The sequence below is a fragment of the Vipera berus genome, assembly GCF_964194415.1.
Source record: "Vipera berus genome assembly, chromosome: 3".
Taxonomy (NCBI): Eukaryota; Metazoa; Chordata; class Lepidosauria; order Squamata; family Viperidae; genus Vipera; species Vipera berus.
The window spans coordinates 96,314,462-96,337,143 of NC_138204.1; the positions used below are offsets into that span (position 1 = coordinate 96,314,462).

General features: G+C 43.3%; 1 protein-coding gene across 2 annotated transcripts in view; it reads left to right on the forward strand.

The window, feature by feature from the left end:
* The window catches only part of LOC308667065 (complement factor H-related protein 1-like), a 122,341-nt gene that overhangs the window by 42,948 nt on the left and 56,711 nt on the right, over window positions 1-22,682 (forward strand). The window contains exons 8-9 of one of the 2 annotated variants that reach the window (XM_081326141.1): window positions 3,481-3,677; window positions 5,662-6,215. The exons of the other annotated variant lie outside the window; for it this stretch is intronic. Of the exons in view, the coding sequence (XP_081182267.1) occupies window positions 3,481-3,677; window positions 5,662-5,667 (203 nt within the window). The 3' untranslated portion in view covers window positions 5,668-6,215. Of the gene's footprint in view, window positions 1-3,480; window positions 3,678-5,661; window positions 6,216-22,682 lie in introns of those variants that run through there. 2 annotated transcript variants of the gene reach the window in all.

A 22,682-nucleotide genomic window follows, 5' to 3' on the forward strand; every position in this document is an offset into this window, starting at 1 on the left:
GCTCGGGATGGGACACGAGGCTGGATCCATGCAGTGATAACTGCTTCATTGAAAGAGGGCAGTTACAACTTCTTTGGATGATCCCAGAGAACAGAGGGTGACGCGTGCTGCTTTAAAACGATCAAAAAAGATAAAAGAACAAGATCAGCAGAAGTCTATGGAACTTTCACAACGTACTTACAGCCAAGCAGTGGGAGGTGGGAAAAGATTGGGGTGAGGAATGTAAAATTTACACAAGCTTGAAATCTAAGAGAGAATTTTTACAAAATGTTTTTATAGATGGCATTTAGATCTTAAAAAACTAAGTATGTATCTGAATTATTAGCCTAATTGTTGGAGGTGCGGTGATGAAGACGTAATATATTTTCATATATGGTGGACTTGTAAAAAGGTTAAGGTTTTTTGGATAAAAGTCTGGTGGAACATACAGAAGATTTTTAAACGGAGGTTAAAGTTTTGTCCGCAACTTTTTTTTTTGTTGGGAATAATTACAGATGCTACAGTTGTGGACACTAAGTTGATGTTGAATTTAATTACGGCAGCAAGACTTTTGATAGGTCAGTACTGGAAGAAAGAGGAACTGCCGACCATAGAAGAGTGGACTTTAAAGGTTTCCGACCTGGTTGAAATGGCGAAGATTTCGGCCTATTTGAAAGATTACTTGCAAGAACGCTATATTATGGAAGGGAGAAAATGGATTGAGTTTATCTAGAATAAGTATAGGGTTAAGAAGTTTCATGTAGTATTTGAATAAGTCTTCTTTCTTTTTTTCTTTTTCTATCTTAGTTTTTTTATATATATATTTAATATTACTAAGGTTTGTTTTATCCTATATAAGCTAGAGAGTGATAGATTTTAGAGTTTATGGTTGTTAGTATATGGTTGTTTATGATTGTTTTTTTTATATATATACCTTGTATTTAGCTCTGGGAAGTCGGGGGGGAGGGGGGGAGGGGGGAGAGGAAGGGGGGGAGGGAGAAGGGAGGGGGAGGGGGGATTTTTTTAAGGGAAAAATTGTATGTTAAAACTTTTCAATAAAAAAAAAAAGAAAGAGGGCAGTTTCCCCACAGCCTTGAAAGAAGCGGTGGTGAGACCCCTCCTCAAAAAGCCTTCCCTGGACCCAGCTGTTTTAAACAACTTTCGCCCGGTCTCCAACCTTAGCTTTCTTGCGAAGGTTGTTGAGAGCGTAGTGGCGCATCAGCTTCCTCTGTTCCTTGAAGATACTGATTATCTAGACCCGTACCAATCGGGTTTCAGGCCCGGACACAGCACGGAGACGGCATTGGTCGCTCTGATGAATGATCTCTGGCGAGCTCGGGACAGGGGTTATTCCTCTGTCCTGGTCCTATTAGACCTCTCAGCGGCTTTTGATACCATCGACCATGGTATCTTACTGCGGCGTCTCAGGAGATTGGGAGTGGGAAGCACTGTTCTTCAGTGGTTCTCCTCCTACCTTCTGGAACATTCACAGTCGGTGTTAGCAGGTGGACAGAGATCAACCCCGAGACCTCTCATTTATGGAGTTTCTCAGGGGTCGGTCCTCTCACCTCTCCTGTTTAACATCTATATGAAGCCGCTGGGTGAGATCATCCGTGGTTTTGGAGTGGGATATCATCAGTATGCTGATGATACACAGCTTTTCATCTCGACCCCAAACCACCCCAGTGATGCCCTCGACGTGATGTCCCATTGCCTGGAAGCGGTCCGGGTCTGGATGGGAACAGGCTTCAACTCAACCCGGACAAGACTGAATGGCTGTACATACCGGCATGTCAGGAAATTCATATTATTCCATCTCTTAATATTGGGGGTGAGTTATTACCCCCAGTAGATAAGGCTCGCAATTTGGGTGTCCTCTTAGATTCACAACTCTCCTTAGAAGATCATATAAGAGCTGTGACTAGAGGGGCCTTCGCCCAGGTTCGTCTGGTGCGCCAGTTGTGACCCTATCTGGACCTGGATGCCTTGCATACAGTCACCCATGCACTTGTGACATCTCATCTAGACTACTGCAATGCTCCTTACATGGGGCTGCCCTTGAGAACTACTCAGAAGCTTCAGCTGGTACAGAATGCGGCCGCGCGAGTTCTTTTGGGGGTCTCCCGATACTCCCATATTACACCTCTGCTCCGTGAGCTGCACTGGCTTCCAGTTGCCTTCCAGGTGAAATTCAAGGTGCTGGTGATGACATACAAAGCCCTACATGGCAAGGGTCCGGATTACCTACGGGAGCACCTACTGCCGGCGTCAACTTCCCTCCGTCCTGTACGTTCCCACAGAGAGGGCCTCCTCAGGGTACCACCGGTCAGAGAATGTTGGCTGGTGACCCCCAGGGGGAGAGCATTCTCGGTGGGTGCACCAATCCTTTGGAACCGCTTACCGGCTGAACTCCGGATGGCCCCCAACCTTCGCTCCTTCCGGCGTGATCTAAAAACTTATCTATTCGAACAAGCCGGCCTGGCCTGATGGATTTGGGTTTTAATATTATTTTAACTAATGTATTCTTATTTTTATTGCCCTGTACACCGCCCTGAGTCCTTCAGGAGAAGGGCGGTATATAAATCAAATAAATAAATAAATAAATAAATAAATAAATAAATAAATAAATAAATAAATAAATAAATAAATAAAGTAACTCTCTCAGGGACAAACTGCCTAATAATGGAAAATTGTACAAAATCTTCCACCATTTACAAATGTTGTCCTCATTTTGCCTCATTTTGTGTAAACTTGCTGCTGAAATTCTGCTTTCCCTAAGCTACATTTCATAACAGACACCTTTTTGGTCAATGGCATGATTGAAAAGAACTTGTAAAAATTCAGATTTTAATTTACTTGAGTTCAGATTTCCTTTTTCTTAGTATTTCACAGCTGAGAACACAGTGCACTCTAATCATCATCATCAATCAATCAATGATTCCTTGAACAAAAATTACAAAAAGACATGTTTCCCAACAATCCCATAGGATTTTTGTTTTGTTTTTGTTTTTTGAATGATAGGAATACTTGAATCTCTAGGGAACTAAAATTACTGTTTTTTAAATAGGCATTTTATACATGGAGGCAGACTGTTCTCTTTTGACTTAATCACATCTGCCCTGATTAGTCAGTGTTGAAAAAGAAGATATAAGGTGACATTTTAAGAGAAGTTGCCTGAACGTGGTCTTCTACTAATTGAGATCTTCAGTATGAGGAAATTTGGAAGAAGGAGACTAAAAAATTTTTCTTCTTCCTTTTACACACGTAACATTGTCTTGCTTTAAAGAGGTTTGTTTGTGTTAGGCAGTTTTGTTCATGACTGATAATAGTTGAAAGACAAAATGAAAAGGGAGGGACAAAGAGAGAGAAAAATTCTTTTACATAGATCTCTAATTATTTTATCCTATTTTAACATAGAATTTCTAATCTAAACTTTAATTATCTTATCAAAATGAATACTTCAAAATTTCTATATGTCATTTGATCTGTGTCCTTTTGCAGCTGCTTGTACAACAAGTGAAGAAGATATGAGAGAACACAATATAAAGCTGAAGTGGAGAAATGGGGATAAAATATATTCCACAGATGGAAATACTGTTGAATTTCAATGTATAAGAGGCCATAAACTACATCCAAGTTACAGATCATTAAGAGTTAATTGTGTGAATGGGAAATTTGACTATCCACGTTGCATTCCTGTATGTATACTTTTAGAAAAATATTTTAATTCACCAATATTAACATTTCTTTCCCTTTTCTATATCTTTATTTATGCATTGAAAAAAAATCACTTAAAATAGTTAAAAGTCTGACAGCTAAAGTTGTAGATGTAATAGATTCTGAGGTAACTTGGTCTTCTGCAGTTCTTCTAAATCAGAACACTTCTTAAGATTCCTATGAACTAAATAAATTTCCCTTCATTCAGAGCAATGGGAGAGAAGCACTATGGGGATGGGGGTAATACTTAAAAATAATGAGGAATGGGGCACGGAATGATGAATCTGCCAGCATTTCATCTCTTCTGGTCTGTTGCTGAATCCAGAGAGATTCCAAGATGAATACCAGGAGCTTTCTCTGTGCTGGAGCTGAAATGAGTGGAAACTTTAAACCTAGTGGGCTATTTTCACTGATTTCATTGGCCTCAGTCAACAAATTTAGTTGCCTGAAAATGAATTTTTCAAAATGAATGCCCATACATTTTACTTTATTTTTTTCATTTGCATTCATATTGACATATTTTCATGGCCTTTGAACTTGCATATGCAACTTACTCACTTACTTAGTCATGTGTCTACATGCATATTTATAAATACCTGTCATAAGCCACAGGACCAGAACAAAAAATAAGATGAATTGAATTAGTAAGCACTTATAATAGGAATAGCACTTAGACTTATATTCCACTTCAAAGTGCTTTACAGCCCTCTCTAAGTGGTTTACAGAATCAGCATATTTCCCCCAACAATCTCAGTCGTCATTTTACTGACCTCAGAAAGTTGGAAGCCTGAGTTAATCTTAAGCCAGTGAGAATTGAACTACTGAACTGCTGAAAGCTGGTATTTAATGATTCATTATATTGTAAAATAAGGTATCCCATGAAATATTTTCAAACTTAGAATAAATGGAAAAATATTTTGAAAAAGAAGACTCTCTGAAATGAACTGGACAAGAAAAGATACCCATCACTAAATGAAATTTTATTGACTTCAAGGGACAATCAAACCCAATCTAAGAATTATTTGCTTTCTCCTGAAAACTTTAGGACGCACACTGATTGAATTTGTTGCACTGAAGTGAATGAAATCAGTGAGAATGCCCCATTGAAATTAAATTAAAGCTTCCACTCATTTCAGCGTCAGGACAGAGGGATCTCCTGGTCTTCAATCTTGGAACCTGCTAGGATTCAGCATCAGACTATAGGAGATGAAATGATGGCTGATGTTTGTACTTCCCTGTCCCAGGCCTAACTGTTTTTAAGTATTACCCCCATCCCCATAGTACTTCTCTCCCATTGCTCTGAATGGAAGGAATTTCATTGGAATATTATTGTATGACGGGGGCTTTCATTTTAACTGCAATCAATGCAAATGGGATTAGTAAAATACCAATTTGTGTTGAGATATATGTAAATATCAAATAATTCTGTAGTGGACATTTTATTGGAACTTTTTCTTTCTTAATTAAGAAGGAAATGGGGTCTTTCTTAGCATTGCTGGACTACAATTCCCAGTATCCTTCTATTGGCTGTGTTGTCTGAGGATATTGGGAGTTTGTTTATTCACTGCATTTATATCCCATCTTTCCTCAAGTGTATCCCACTCCTATATTTAAAATGTTGGTGCTTCAGATTCATTCTGACTGCCAGAATTTATATCCCAAAATATCAGGAATTGCCTAATAAAATATTAAAGTTTATTACATGTGATTGTCTCAAAGGCCATCTTAAAAATAGAAAGAAATTGCTCAGTGATAGAATGGTCTACAGTTTTTGAATCACTTGAGTAGTTTTAGCCATTTGGCTTTAAAATGGTGATAATGACATGTCAGAATCTTATTGTCCATGTAGATTGATATCTTAACATCATTGCAGGCTGCATTCTGCTGCAGATCAGATAAAAAAAGAACTACATAAACTGTTCAGGTGCAAATTTGTTTCTTTACTGTTCATTTTTTATTTTACAGATCTAAGTAAATGAACAACAGGACATTTACAACATCCTTTGAGCCAGAAGATGAATATCTGCAATCATATATCATTCTCTTTAATATGATCACATGAAGCTGGACTGTATACAGTTAAAAATAGTGGATTCAAACCTAAAAGCCTATTTCATAAAAGACAAATTTTATCAATTGTAATTTCTGGGAAAATGGTAACATTTAAAAATAAGTTTATAGCCCATCTTTAAGGCAGATAATGTAAAATTATCAATCTTTTTAAAAATGCATAAGGAGTGAGGAATGAAGAATTTTTCTATATACATTCTAGCTTTAAACATTTGATTAATCTGAATGATCAATCAGCAATGCATCATAAAGCAATAAGAATAGATAATAGTAATATTTTTAATATATAGATGTGTTGGAGTCTTCAAAAAATAAAAAATGATTTTTATTGCCAAACAACTTATAATATATTTTCTAAAGCAACAAAGGTACATATTAATCACTTCAAATCACTATCCAATTCAGTTGTTCCTTCTTGGGTTGCCCCAGAGTTAGCATAATCAAACTAGATGTACATAATCAGAAGGCGGTTAAGCCAAATGGATTTCTGCCTGTTCTAATGTATTGATTTATTAAATTTATATGCTGCCTTTCTCACCAGCAAGTGACTCTAGGCAGTTTAAAATGACAATATAAAAGAGTAAAGCAATAAACAATAAATATTAACATTAAAATTAGCAAAGATAGCCCAAAGTATTTTATTGTATTTTATTGTATTGCCCTGTACACCGCCCTGAGTCCTTCGGGAGAAGGGAGGTATAAAAATTAAATAAAATAAAATAAAAATAAAATAAATAAAGCGGGGACTAATAAACAATGGGGTGAACATGCAGTCTTCTCCAGTATGGAATGCCTACCTGGAACATGCATACCTCCAGTATGGAATGCCTCATCCAATGCTCCCAGGTCACTCAGCAGAGCCACATTTTAATTATAATCAATAATGAAAGATTAAGCTACAACTTAGAAATCGCTGCAGGGTTTCTAACTACTTACCTTCAAAAACTGCTAGTTGACACTATATGGGCTAGCTAGAATTTGCTGTGATATAAATTCAGACTAATTCATTGAATAAGTTCTGCACAAAGTGTTGTTCAGACTAATAGAACTGTGATTCATCACGGGCACCATTACCTGTCTCTTAGCTGTAGGCTGTGATCCATCACAAGCACTGTCATTAGTGCCTTGGCCACAGGTGCCTGTAAAGTTCTACAGTTTAAAAACTCCAGCCTACTTTTGAGAAATAAGAAATAATATGGTAGCCTCAGATTCCAAAGGACAGTTTACTGGTTCCACAAACCTTTTTACTTCTTTAGACACCTCCAACGTGTGGGACAACTCAAGACATTTTTTCATAGAATGCAAGAAAACCTGTTGTTGAGGTTTTAATAGAGAAAATGGTTACTTCAGGCCCATCTTGCATGGATGTTGCAAGCTGTGTTGTAAAGTTACCGATTAGGAAGAGTGGGAAACAGAAGACATATCCCATAATGCTTAGCAAGTCTGTGAAATGGGGAATGGATTATTTTTCAGCAAAGCACACAAAGCAGGTAAGTAATTGGTTTTTTTGTATTCTTCAGTAAAGCATGATGGTAGAGATAGCACAGTAGTAGCTTATGTTTAATAATTACTGATGTGTTATTCAAATAGGCCCAGACCTCCTTTTTATCTGTTAAGTCCACCATGAGGCAGCTGCAGCCTTCCAGAACATCTTTGAAATAGGATGTGCATCATGAACACTACAGAGAGATGCCAGTAAAGAGTTCTCAAATATTCTTCTGAGGAAACGTTTGGCACATTATGGCATTCATCTTTTTGTCACCCACAGTTAGACTAAAGCAGCCATTACAGAGGTTTAATCATACCCTTAAAAATAAATTCTGTCCCAAAGGTGTTTTTTCCTTGAAAACCAAAGAACTGAAGAAGCTTCTTGGATGAGAAGTGTTATGTACACACCTGTCTGGCCACCTGATTGGCTAACCTGGCCGGCGGGAATTCCTGGACACCAGGTTGGGTGACCAGGGCAAGCGCGGGAGATTAGAGCCAGCGGGTTGGCTAGCGTCAGGCGATCCGGGCATATATATATTGGGCAACCGGGACAGGTAAGGCCAGTTCGGCCACGTGTACCAGAAATAAACGGATTAACCCTGACCTGCCTCCGTGTGATCGATCGCTGCGCCGGACATAACAGTGGTGACGAAGGTGGGTTCGGCGGAACAGTGGAGAAAAAAGATGCGAGAGCAGGAAGCGCGCGGAGCGGGAAATGCAAAGAGCCGTCAGCAGCACCAACCCCACGAACAGACGAGTGAGAATGGCACAAGTCGGCTCAATAAGAGAATTCAACCCCAGACACCCAGAAGATTGGGAGGAGTACATAGGCCAAGTCGAGGGATACATGCTGGAGAATGGCATTACAGATGATCGGAAGAAGGCTGCCGCATTGCTGACGATCAGCGGAAAGCCGGTTTACCGGGTCGCCGTGGGATTATGCCAGCCAGCAACAGTCGCCAGCGTCTCGTATGCCAACCTCTTGGGGAAGCTGCGAGAACACTTTACCCCTAAACGATCTGAACTCTTCTGGAGAAGGATTTTCGAAAGGCGGAACCAGAAATCGGGGGAATCCATAATGGAGTTCATGGCCGCAGTGAGGGAAGCCGCACTCCGTTGTAAGTACGATAACCTAGAGGTGCGCATCAGAGACAGAGTGGTCCTAGGCCTACGCGATGAACAACTACAAAACAGAATAATAGCCAAGCCCACTGGGAACTTACAAGAAGTCCTCGATGAACTGCTGACTTACGAAGCCACCGGACAACGCGACCCCCCCCCACAACAGCAACGGCACGGCTGGATCCATCCACCAAGAGTGCCTTGTGGACGGTGGGGTGGAGGACTACCCATGGGAGACGGACATCAATGAGGTCACCCGGCGATTCGGAAAGGCCACCGTGAGAACAACCCAATCGGACGACACCGACCGAACCAGAAGACCACCATCATCCCAACAAACAAGACCACCAAGGGAAGGCCTGAACAGGCATAGGGACTCAGAATCCAAATGCGGAAGCTGTGGGGGAAATCACCCCTGCACGGGCTGCCGATTCTGGAACGCAAAATGCAGGAATTGTGGAAAAATCAGCCACATCCAGAGCATCTGCAGAAGCAAACTGCGTGAAAACCTCCATGACATCAACGCCTGGGCCACAGGTAAGGTAACCCCCGGTGATAGTGGCAAAGAGACCCACAGGCCACAGGCACGAACCCCTAACCGGGGGACGGTTGAGGCCATCAACCAAGTGCTTAGCCCCAAACTACAAATTGAGGTCCATTTGCAGGGCATCCACTGCAGAATGGAGGTGGATTCAGGGGCTGCGGTGTCCATAATCTCAAGGGAAACACTGGCGTGCATCGAGGCTAGAAGTGTTTGTCGGGTCCCCATCAAACATACACACATCCAGCTGGCAGACTTCCAAAAGACACCCATAAAAGTGCGAGGAATAGTCACCCTTGAAGTCTGTTTTAAGAGTTTTAAGGGGCCACTAGAACTATTAGTCACTGAGGGGCGGAGAACCAGCTTAATCAGCCTCAACTGGTTCGGGCCACTAGGTATTTGGGTCGGGGGAATTAACAATACAGCACCGATTGTTACAGTCCGTCTGCGATAACTTCAATGGGATGCTTGGCAAATACAAGGGGCCGCCTATCAGTTTAAAACTAGACCCTACAGTACCTCCCATAAGAATTAAGGCTAGGAGGGAGCCCTTCGCACTCAAACAAAAAATAGAAACCGAACTAGACAAACTAGTGGGCCAGGGAGTGTTGGAAACGGTAGAAGGGGAACCCAGGGAAACGCCTATCGTCACCCCCCTAAAACCCAACGGGGACGTGACAGTTTGTGCCGATTATAAAGCGACTCTAAACCAAGCTTTAAATCAGCATGTTTACCCAGTCCCGACGGTGAAGCAGGTCCTCGCGACCATCCAGAATGGCGCCATCTTTGCTAAACTCGATTTAGCACAGGCGTATTTGCAACTAACAGTTACCAGGGAGGCAGCAGATGGTCAAATGATAGTCACCCACAAGGGGGCGTTCCGAGTCAACGGACTGCAATTTGGTATAGGAACAGCCCCAGGTATATTCCAAGAAGTAATGGAGAGGACCTTGAAAGGTATACCTGGGGTGTGTCCCTATTTTGATGACGTATTGATAGCAGGGGAAAATGAGGGAGTTTTAGCTGAAAGATTGGAAAAGGTACTGGAGAGATTTAGAGCTGCAGGGCTCAAATTAAAAAAAGGGAAGTGCTCCATTGGAGTAGCATCCACTGAATTTTTGGGATACAGGATTGATGCCCAGGGCATACATCCAACAGAGGAAAAAATAAAAGCAATCAAAGCAGCTCCAGAACCCAAAAATAAGGCGGAGTTACAAGCATTTTGGGGTCTCATAAATTTCTACCAAGCGTTCCTACCTCACAAAGCTGTCATAGCAGAACCACTGCACAGGCTACTAGACAAAAAAACCACGTGGCAGTGGTGGGAACAACACAAAAAAAGTTTTCAAACATTAAAGGACATACTATCCAGTAGGCCCATGGTCACCCACTTCATCGAGGGAAAGCCAATTTGTTTAGCATGTGATGCATCGCCATATGGGGTGGGAGCAGTGATCAGCCACTGGGACATTAACGGGGAACAAAGACCCATAGCATATTATTCCAGAACCCTGACCAAGGCAGAGCACAACTACGCGCAAATAGACAAAGAGGCATTAGCAATCGTGGCAGGAGTAAAGAAATTTCACGATTATTTATACAGGAGGAATTTCACAATATTTACTGACCACAAACCCCTGCTAGGCCTGTTCACAACAGACAGACAGACTCCACAAATAATGTTGCCAAGGATGTTGAGATTGTCAATATTCCTATCAGCCTATACATTCTCCATCCAATATAGACCGGGAAAAGAAATGGGTCATGCAGATGCATTAAGCAGGTTACCCCTCCCAGACACTGACACAGCCCCAGCCCCTGTGGGACAAATCCTAACATTAGAAGAACTCCCAGAATGCCCCTTGACAGCTAAGGACATCACCAATGCCACCTGCAAAGACCCAGTGCTAAGCAGAGTGGCGACCTGGGTCCTAGGGGGGTGGAAATGCGGGAACCTGGAACCACAATTCCAGGCTTATCTAAGGAGAAGGGACGAGATATCATCACACTTAGGCTGCCTGTTATGGGGATCAGGGAGATAGTGCCAGAAAAATTAAGGGAAAAGGTCATCAGTGAACTACATGAAGGGCACCAGGGGATAGTGCGCATGAAAGCCCTGGCCAGAAGCCACCTATGGTGGCCAGGGTTGGACAAGGCCATCGAGGAGAGAGTAGCAGGGTGCTACCAATGCCAGAGGTCCAGACCAGAACAGGCTCACGCACCAGTCCACACGTGGGAGGCAACACACAACCCCTGGTCCCGCATACACATTGACTATGCAGGGCCATTTCAGGGTCAAACATTCTTAATTGTGGTCGATAGCTATTCCCGGTGGTTAGAGGTGGTGCCTGTCAAGAACACGATGTCAACTAAGACGATACAGGTTCTGAGGAGTCTCTTTGCCACTCACGGGTTACCTGACGTAGTTGTGTCTGACAATGGCCCTCAATTCACATCTACTGAATTTCAGGACTTCCTCAAGGCCAATTGGATTAGGCACGCAACATCGGCTCCCTTCCATCCCTCCAGCAATGGATTGGCAGAGAGGAACGTGAGGACCACCAAAGATGCACTATGCCGGATCATTGTTGGTGACTGGCCCCAAAGACTGGCCCAGTTCTTGCTGGCACAACACACTACACCGTGCACAGCAACCGGGAAAATCCCAGCAGAAATGAGGTGGGGCAGGAGACTCATGACCAAATTAGATAGGCTCCACCCAGATAGGGCAACAGTGGAAATGGAACAGGACTGCACGGCCAGGTCATTGAACATTGGGGACTTAGTGTGGGCCCAGAACTACGGCCAAGGAGACAAGTGGATACAGGGAGTGGTGGTGGACAAGCTGGGCCCAGTATCGTACATTATAGAGGGGGAAGGAAAACGCCAGGTCAGGAGACACATTGACCAACTGAGGAAAAGGGCCCCAAAGAATACCCCACAAAAACACGGAGAAACCCAGCAGCCACCAAATAACACACACATTGACTTCCGGTGGCGACGCGACGTCGAAAGACAGCCGTTTTCGGGCTGCCCGCTCCGCAGCTGTGTTTTTCCATCGTAAACAGCGCCGATCAGCTGTTTAGATGGATTTGAAGCCCCCTCCTCGGGAGAAGAGGAGGGGGTGAGGCCCCAGGTAGGGGTTGAGCTCTCCGGGGCCGCCTGAGCTGAGAGCTTGGGCGGCTGAAGGATGAGCCCCCCCGAAGCCTGGGTTGCTCCGAGCTGCGCAGCGCCTCTGCTCTGGGATTCTTGGAGCAGAGCCAGGCGTTAGCAACCACCCCTGCCAAAAGGAAATACTTTTGATTATCAAGATGCAGGCAGAGCGGTACAGGAGGTCAAGGTGAAGTGGACTCTTTATTTTTACTCTCTAGCTCAATGGATTTTATAGCTTTAAAGTGAAAGTGCGTAATAAGTGAAAGTGGGGGAAGATGGCGGCTAAAACTTCTAAAGCTCTTCGGAATGCGGGGTCTTCCCTGGTGCAACAGACCTCACTGCAAGCTTTGCTTCCTCCTGCATCTCCCCCGGTATTGACGCTTAAGGATTTACAAGACGCTCTTGGAAAGCATGCACAACTGATGTCTGATATGATGGATGAAAAGTTGAAAAAGCTGGAGGAGAAATTGGAGGAGAAAATGGAGAAATTGGAGAAGAAGATGGAAGAGAAGCTGAGAGCAATGAGGGTGGACATCTTGTCTAAGGTTGAATCCGTAGCTGAATGTGTGCTACAGCTGGATATAAAAGTGGAGGATCTCAGTCAAAAGAACTCTATATTAGAAGCAAAGGTATTAGAAAATGAAAATATAAGGGATAAAATGGACGAAGAATTGAGCCTTGTTCAGTATAATCAGATGCAGTATGCTATTAGAATTAGGGGTTTAAAGGAGAATGGTAAAGAAGATTTAAAGCAGCTGATTTCTGAGGCTCTGGAAGGGGTACTGGGCCAGTCAGCATCTGAAATTGAGGGAAATATGGACAAAGTTTTTCGTGTAAATTCATGGATTGCAAGACAGAGGAAGTTACCCAGAGATGTGGTGGTCTATTTTACAAAGAGAGTAATTAGAGATGAAGTCATTCAAGCTGCTTATGATACTAATTTGGTAGTGGCTGAGCAAGAAGTTTTGGTTTTAAAAGAGATCCCTCCGAAGATCCTAAGGAGAAGGAAAGATTTTGCATTTCTAGTACAGGAACTTAAGAAATGTGATATTAAGTTCAGATGGGAGATTCCAGTTGGGTTGGTGGCGATGCACGAAGGTAAAAGACATCGTTTGGTTACTGTGGCTCAGGCACGTGATTTTTATAGTAATGTGTTAAAAGCAACCCCCCTATCATTTTTGGAAGCTGCAAAAGGATACGGTGTGGGAAAGTTTCAAGATGTTGCAGATAGACAGACAGAGGACAATGGTGTTGGAGGGGATCAAGCCACAGTCTCATCGGTTGCTGCAGGAGGCCAGAAGATGACGCGTGCCGCCCTAAGAAGAGTGAGACGAGAGCAAGAGCAAGACCAGCAGAAAGTTATGGAATCTTCAAAGTGTGCTTACAGTGAAGATGTAGGAGGAGAGCGGTCTAAAGAAGTTTTGGGGGTCATGACAGAGGTGCTCCAAAAGTTTTGGGGCGTTAAGATTGCTGATTAAATTTTTAGATTAGAATGTCAATGGAGTAAAATTATTATAGAGGAGAAAGAAAGTTGTTTTTTTCTTTTTTTTAATATTTTACACAATTTAAGATTGATGTTATTTGCTTGCTAGAAAAGTATATTAGGGTTATGGGCTTAAAGTATGTGTTGAACTAAGAGTGGGTATGTAAGCTCCTAATTAACAACAAGTTGTCTTAGAGATTGCCTAATTTTTTTATATATATACTCTTTTTATTTGAACTTTTATTTGAACTTAAGGATGATTTGGAACTGTGAGACATTTGGCGTGATACATGCAAGAACTATTTTTGATTATAGTTTAGTTTGGTTGGAGATTATTAAGATTAACAGAGATAAGCGCTTTTGGTGCGTAACTGAGAATTTGTTTGGAAATTAGAGAAAGGTGGGAGAATGCAAATAGCAGGTGAAAGTTTTTTTTTCTTTTCCTTTTTTTTTGAAATTAATATGAATAAGGACTGGGATTAAGAAAATTTATTTTGAGTAAAGATCTTTTTCTGTTTTCCTCTTTTTCTTTACTACTTTATTTGTAATATTAATATTGTTTGTACTCATTTTATATGAGCTAGAGAGAGATAGAATTTATAGTTTATTGTTGATAACATAGGGGTGTTTATGTTTGTTTTTTGATTTTATGCCCTGTATTTAGCTCTGGGAAGTCGGGGGGGGAGGGGGGAGTGGGGGAGAGGGATAGGGGTGGGGGAGGGGGGGATTAAAGTCAAAATGTATTGTAAAACTTTTTAAATAAAAAAAAATAACACACACATTGAACCACTCACTCTCCCAGACACCCCACCGCGACCCTACACCAGGGCTTTGGCCAGACCAACAGAGGCTGGGGGACCCAGGGCCGTCATAGCCGAACCAGGGTCACCAGAGCCAACCACCGACACAGTGCAAAGTGAACCCATCGGAACCTCACAGCCAGCAGGGCACCGGCAGATGAGTGAACAGCCAGTGCCAACGAGGCCAGTCCAAGGGAGGGAGCCGGGACCTGACAGTCCACCAGGGAGATATCCTGCCAGGGCACACAGGCCTCCGGCATACCTAAAGGATTATATAAGGGGGTGAATCAGTGGAGCAAGGACTACAAGGTAGAGAGCAGACACAATTGGGGGGAAAGGGGTGTTATGTACACACCTGTCCGGCCACCTGATTGGCTAACCCGGCCGGTGGGAATTCCTGGACACCAGGTTGGGTGACCAGGGCAAGCGTGGGAGATTAGAGCCAGCGGGTTGGCTAGCGTCAGGTGATCCAGGCATATATATATTGGGCAACCGGGGCAGGTAAGGCCAGTTCGGCCACGTGTACCAAAAATAAACGGATTAACCCTGACCTGCCTCCGTGTGATCGATCGCTGTGCCGGACATAACAAGAAGCAAAACATTTTCTAGGAAAAGAACCAAAAAAGTTCAGTTGCTTTTTGAAAAAGCACCTTTAGTAAAATTCTGGAGTAATCCTAATTTCCAGGCAGATCCGAATACTAGTAATAAATTTGCTGAATTAAAGGGAAGTGTACAAGATTGTGTGGGAAAATGTTAAAAGTAAAAGAAAAGAAAAAAAATATTTTAAGGGAGTAATCACATTTGGACTGAAAGGGAAGTTTGAAAGGGGATATTAAGAAACCCCATGAAATATTCAACATTCAAAAACTGGGGAGGAGAAGGAAAAGAGTGGTGTACTACATAGACAAGGGCTTTTCAACCAGTGATATGAGTACAACCTGTGGTATATTGGCACCTGGCAGGTGGTACGCGACCATCCTAGAAAAGTGGTAGCGGGGAAGGGGAATGGGCTGAACTGGTGGCAGCACCACACAAGCCTGAATCAGAGATGGCTGGAGCTGCAGGGCTGTCAGGGCTCAGTGGAAGTGCCAGGATCAGTGCTTCTTTGGGCCTGTCAGGGCTCAGTGGAAGACTGGGATCAGTGCCAGGCACTGATCCTGGCACTTCTGAGCCCAGAAAAAGCATCGATCAGCTGGAATGTTGCAGCACTTCCAGGGTCTTGTGATTTACAGATGCTTGGCAACTGATTCATATTTATGATGGTCAGAGTGTCCCAGGGTCATGTGAAGTGACCAAAACCTGCTGCAACCACCCAGAAGACAGGGGGAATAAAAACCAAACACTCCCCCACCCCACCCCCACTGCCAATCCTCAACAGAAATGCTTACCCTTGCTCCCTTGTGAAATGGAGGTCGACTCAGGCTCTTCTGTCTCTTTCATTTCGTTCAAAACCTTCCAGGAAATTTGCCGCTGTAGCAAGCAGCAAATTCCCTTATTTCCCGCTCAAATACACCTAGCGGATTTCCAAAAAGCACCCATATCACTTAAAGGGAGGGCCAAGATTCGGGTAGAATTCAAACAATTCAAGGGATTTTTAACAGTTCTAGTAACCCATGGTATCCGTACTAGCCTGATAGGCCTCGACTGGTTCGAGGCCTTAGGAATTGTTGTGATTCAGGGTCAGCCTGTGGGTTCGGCAGTTGGGTCGGATGACTCAGATGAGGGGGAGGAGGGGGGTGTTGAAGAACTTGCTGATGATGGCTTTGAGGCTCCGCAGAGCCCCCAGCCAGGCCCCTCCTACTTGGTGGAGAGCCAGCTGTGAGCCTGATAGTGTGGATGAAGATGACCCACAGCTGGCCCTGTTCAAGGACGCCCGACGCAGGAGGCAGTCAAGTAGGAGCAAGCAGAGGAAGGCTGTGGGACTTCTCGGAAGGAGGCAAAGAGAGGCCACGCCCTGAACTCTTTATAAAGGGAATGTTTGGGGGAGGGCTGGTTTGCTGAAAGCAACCGCTCCGATAGTGTTTCAAAGCTCCGGTATCTTGTTTCATGTTTTGTTTGTTTTTGTAATAAATTTGGCAGACGTATTCCAGCCTTTTGCCGTCTGTAAAGGGGTTGCCTTTTCTGCAAGGCCGCTAGCAGGCTGGTACAGAACAGGAATAGCCTTAACCGGAGTTTCCTAAACCTAAAAAACCTACTCACAAACAATGCCACCGTAACACTATTCATGGAAGAACTTCCCCTGTGCATCGCATGTGATGCTTCGCCATATGGGATCGGGGCAGTTCTAAGTCATTTAACTGACAATGGGACTCAAAAGCCAATTGCATTTTATTTGAGGACACTGTCTAAACCGGAGCGCAATTACGGTTTTATCTGCTTATTCTTTTAATTTGATCCACAAGCCTGGTAAACAAATGGGGCACACCGATGGGCTAAGTAGACTTCCCCTCCCTCAAAAGGATCCCGACCCCGCCCCGGCTGGCAACATCCTAGCAATTCTAGAATTACCTGAATTTCCATTATCCGCCAAGGAGATAGCCACGGCCACGGCCATGGATAAGACCATTAGCAGAATACTGAACTGGGTCACCTCCGGCTGGCAAAATAAACCCCCCGGTCCCGAATTCCAAGCATACTTCTCGAGGAGACAAGAACTGTCCTCCCATATGGGTTGCGTACTATGGGGAAACAGGGTCGTTGTCCCTGACAAACACAGACCCAAGGTGCTGCACACTTTCCATGAGGGACACCCGGGGACAGTGAAAATGAAGGCGTTAGCCAGAAGCTATGTCTGGTGGCCTGGCATTGACAAGGACATAGAGGCACACATGGCAGGATGCTACCCCTGCCAAGTGACCAGACCAGCACAGCTGCACGCCCCAGTTCATAAGTGGGAGGCAACCAAAAATCCTTGGTCCCGGGTGCATTTAGATTTCGCGGGACCTTTCCAGGGTCAAGTATTCCTAATAGCAGTAGATAGCCATTCCAAGTGGCTGGAGGTCGTGCCTATCAACAGCATGGCCACAGCTGCTACTGTTCAGGTACTTAGGGGGCTTTTTGCCACTCACGGCCTTCCATATGTACTAGTTTCAGATAATGGACCCCAGTTTACTTCCCATGAATTCCAGATTTTCACAATGGAGAAGTCTATTAGACATGTCACTTCAGCCCCCTTCCACCCCTCAACGAATGGCTTGGCTGAGTTTATGGTCAAATCCACGAAAGATGCGCTATGGAAAATCATCTCGGGGAACTGGCACCGCAGGTTGGCTGAATTCCTATTGGCCCAGCACACCACCCCCTGCACGACTACAGGGAAGTCACCAGCTGAACTGCATTGGGGGAGACGCCTGGTGACAAGACTCAATAGACTGCACCCCGACAGGGCATCGGCAGAACAAGAACAGCCCCTTCCACAAAGAACCTTACAGAAGGGGCAACTCGTCTGGGCAAGGAACTATGGGGAAGGGAACAAATGGATTCCAGGGGTTATAATAGAACAAACTGGACCATTGTCATACACTGTGGACACTGGCAACAACTACCACTTGCGTCGCCACATCGACCAATTACGGCAGCGCTGTCCGCAAAACATAGGGGGAAGGGACAGCTGGTCATTTTTAAGACCTAGCACCACCCCTGGAATAAACATCAACCCAAGCACAACACCCCCAAGTGCGACCAACAACGAAACCCCTGAACCAGACCCCACGCAAGAAACCGCACATCCGGAACCAAGAGTAGAGGAACCGAACACAGCAACACCCCTCTGCCGTTCCGAGAGAGCCAAGAAACCCCCGGTGCACTTAAGAGACTATGAATGTGGCACAAATAAATTGCAAGGGGCAACTCACCAGTTCAGGGGAAGAGTAAGGGGTGCTGTGTATTAATGTTGTGTTATGGTTATGAACATTACAAAAAGGGTTATGAGGTAAAGTTAGCCAGAGCTCACTGCAGCTTTTGACAGTTGTCAAAAGCTGCCGAAGGCTTATGTGCAGCCGCAGCGGCTTGACAGCTGTCAGCTGTCAAACCGCAGAAACAGCGCAGGCGCAGCTAAGCCGGCTGTCTAAGCCAGCCGCCGCGGATTGGACCTCACCAACCGCGGGAAACCGGCAAGTTTCTGATTGGTTACCAGTGTGCCAGCTGGAGTATAAATAGCAGCGCTAAAAGTCTGTCAGCGCCCGGTTCCCTGCCCTTATTAAAAGGTTGATACCTGAGACACCTGTCTCGTGTGTTCCTTGCTGAAGATACTACACCCCCAACCAGAAAAGTGTGGGTGAGGCCAGCTTTGCTGCCTGTTCTAAGCCAGCCCATAAGTCGTCAATATAAGAGGCCCTTTTCCTCTTCAGTAGCTGCTTATATTTCTGCCTCATGGTAATATACTTCTTATGTAATTCCATCTTTGGGCACATTAAGTATCTCCTAAGTGATTTCCTAAACTGTTTTTTGCCATTCATTATCAAACCATGATGAGTAACTAGAATCAAACTGGCCCATTGACTTAGTAGTCATAAAAAATACTTCAATTTCTGACATATTTCTGCAAAATATACTATAAGCTCTTGTTCACCCGTATTATTTGAACATATATGTGCTAGGGCTTCCATACGTGGTGAATTCATAAATTCTGTCACTGCTTTCCCATCAACCCTCTTCCATGTTAACCTTCTCTCCTGAGCTATTTCCAAGTTGAAGCCTATTTGTTGAATTATTTGGTTCCTTTTCCTTAAGTCAGAAGGCAGTGCCAGGGACATCTCAATCAGAAGATGGTCGCTTTCTGGCCTTGGTAACGTCAAGACCGAAGTGGCCCCTGATACTAAATTGTGAGAAACACAGAAGTAATCAATAGAACTACATGCCTTGGGACCAAAAAAGGTTATGGGGTACCTTCTAACCTCTGAATACTGGCCTACAATTTGAAGGTTACAATTATATATCATTGTTAGAAATTTTCCCCCATCTTTGTTCTTTTTCCTATCTTGGGAGACCCATGATTGTTGGTTATGTAAATAACCATCTGGAATTGTACCATTTTCAACAAAAGGCTCCAACGAAGGACCCACATGGGCATTAAAATCTCCTGCCAAAATTAAAGGTGTTTTTATAATTTTTTTACGTATATCTAATAGTTTTACTTCTAGTGCCTCCCACAGATCACCCATTGCTAGATTGACATACACATTTATAAATACCATTGACTTTCCTCCATATGCCAAAAGGATTGCTTGAAAAAATAAAGGGCCGGCACATGAGCATATTTCGTTTCCCTTCCAACCTAATTCGGCTTTAACCAAAATACACAACCCTCCTGAAGCTCTTCCCTTTATGGTTACCCTCTTTGCTGGCAACTGCCAAATATTTATTTATTTATTTTTTATTTTATTGAATTTATATACCGCCCTTTCCCGAAGGACTCAGGGCGCTCAATTGGAGCTCAATTGGAGCCTCATCACCACTAACCCAGGTCTCCTGCAAGGCAATTACATGATAACTGTTTAAAAATTTAATACAATCATCTGTGCACCAACTCCCTCTCCATCCTGCCACATTCCAAGAGAGGAAGTGTACTCTTGAAGAAAGTGTGTGCTAGCTATTTCCTAGTCAGGCTTCTTGAATAATCTCTTCCACCCGTCCTTCCCCATTTACACTGACACACCCTTTTAATTGCCTGCGCTCCATAAAAGTCTGTTTAGGCATCATTTGTCTGCCTGTTACTTTTAGACTTGCAGATCCATATGTTCTATTAATCTCTGCCTCCACAATAAATGATATAATAATAATAATAATAATAATAATAATAATAATAATAATAATAATAATAATAATAATAATAATAATAATAATAATAATATAAAGTTGGAAGGGACCTTGGAGGTCATCTAGTCCAACCCCCTGCTCAGGCAGGAAACCCTATACCATTTCAGGCAAATGCCTGTCCAGTCTCTTCTTAAAAACCTCCAGTGTTGGAGCATTCACCACCTCTGGAGGCAGGTTGTTCCACTGGTTAATTGTTCTAACTGTCAGGAAGTTTCTCCTTAGTTCTAGGTTGCTTTTCTCCTTGACTAGTTTCCATCCGTTGCTTCTTGTCCTGCTTTCAGGTGCTTTGGAGAATAGCTTGACTCCCTCTTCTTTGTGGTAGCCCCTGAGATATTGGAACACTGCTATCATGTCACCCCTCACCCTTCTCTTCATTAAACTACACATACCCAATTCCAGCAACCGTTCCCTATATGGAATTAAATAAATATGTTTTAGCCTCCAGCCCCCTAATCATCTTGGTTGCTCTTCTCTGTACCCTTTCTAGAGTCTCGACATCTTTTTTACATCGTGGTGACCAAAACTGGATGCAGTATTCCAGGTGTGGCCTTACCAAAGCATTGTAAAGTGGTATTAGTACTTCACTTGATCTTGATTCTATCCCTCTGTTAATGCAGCCTAGCACTGTGTTGGCTTTTCTGGCAGCTGCAGCACACTGCTGGCTCATATTGAAGTGATTGTCTACTAAGACTCCGAGATTCCTCTCACAGTTACTACTATTGAGCAAGGTACCACCTATACTATACCTATGCATTTGATTTTTCCTGCCTAAATGTAGAACCTTACTTTTTTCACCATTGAATTTCATTTTGTTAGATAGTGCCCAGTGTTCGAGTCTGTCCAGATCCTTCTGTATCTTAAGCCTATCTTCTGGAGTATTGGCTATTCCTGCCAGCTTGGTGTCGTCTGCAAATTTAATGAGTTCCCCATCTATCCCCTCATCCAAATCATCAATGAAGATACTGAAGAGCACTGGGCCCAGAACAGAGACCTGGGGCACCCCACTACACACTTCCTTCCATGTAGATGCGGTTCCATTGAGGACCATACGCTGAGTACGGCCTGTCAGCCAGCTACGAATCCATCTGGTGGTAATGCTATCTAACCCACATTTTTCTATCTTATCAAGTAGTAGTTTGTGATCTACTTTATCAAATGCCTTACTGAAGTCCAAGTAAATTATATCTACAGCATTCCTCTGGTCCACTAATTTTGTCACTTGGTCAAAGAATGTAATAAGATTTGTCTGGCATGATCTGTTTTTGACAAACCCATGTTGACTTTTAGTGATGACTTTGTTTGCATCAAGGTGTTCTCTGATTTGTTGTTTGATTATCTTTTCCAGAATCTTCCCAGGTATTGAGGTCAGGCTGATAGGTCTGTAGTTTCCTGGATTTATTTTTTTCCCTTTTTGAAGATGGGAACTACATCAGCTCTCTTCCAGTCCTCTGGTAGTTCCCCAGTGCTCCAGGATCTTTGAAAAATATAGTTCAGTGGTTTTGAGATCACGTCTGCCAGTTCCTTGAGAACCTTGGGTGTAATCCATCTGGTCCTGGTGATTTGAACTCGTCTAGGCTGGACAGGTGCTCACTTACCATTTTCTTGCCTATCTTAACTTGCGTTTCTATTCTGTTTTTTATGGCACTGGTTTGGGTAGGTTGGACTGTTTTTTCCCTTTGTGTAAAGACAGATGCAAAAAACGAATTAAATAGTTCTGCTTTCTCCCTATTGCTTGTCACCTTCTTGCCACTTTCCCCCACTAATGGACCAATCATTTCCTTAACTTTTTTCTTGTTTTTTATATGTTGAAAGAAGCTTTTTTTGTTATTTTTGACTTTGGTCGCAAGCCTTAGTTCATTTTGAGCCTTAGCTTTCCTCACTTCATCTTTGCAGGCTCAGGCTATTTGCTGATATTCTGACTTAGTTATGTGCCCCTCTTTCCAATTCTTACACTTGTCCTTTTTATCTTTCAATTTATCAGAGAGTTCTTTATGCAGCCATGCTGGTTTCTTTTGAGAGCTGTTATTTTTCTTCTTTGTTGGTATTGTACTAGACTGGGCCTTTATTATCTCACTTTTCAAAATTTCCCAAGCTTCTTGAGTTGTTTTCCCCTTTAGGATTCTCATCCATAGAATTCTTCCCATGTTCTCTCTAAGTTTATTGAAATTAGCTCTTTTAAAGTCCAAGACTCTAGTTTGGCTGTGTTCTATTGCTTGTGCCTCCAGAATGTTGAATTCCAATATTGCATGATCACTTCCCCCCAAGGTTCCTGTGGCTTCGACACCTTCTATCATTTCATCTCTGTTAGTGAGAATTAAATCCAATATGGCTAATCCCCTAGTTCCCTTCTCTACTTTTTGGGAGAGAAAGTTGTCTGGTAGGTTTGACAGGAATCTGTTTGATCTTCCACTTGGTGCAGAGTTTGTCTCCCAGTTGATATCAGGGTAATTAAAGTCCCCCATTACTATTGTGATGTGCTTCTTACATACCTTAGTTAGCTGACTAGCAAAAA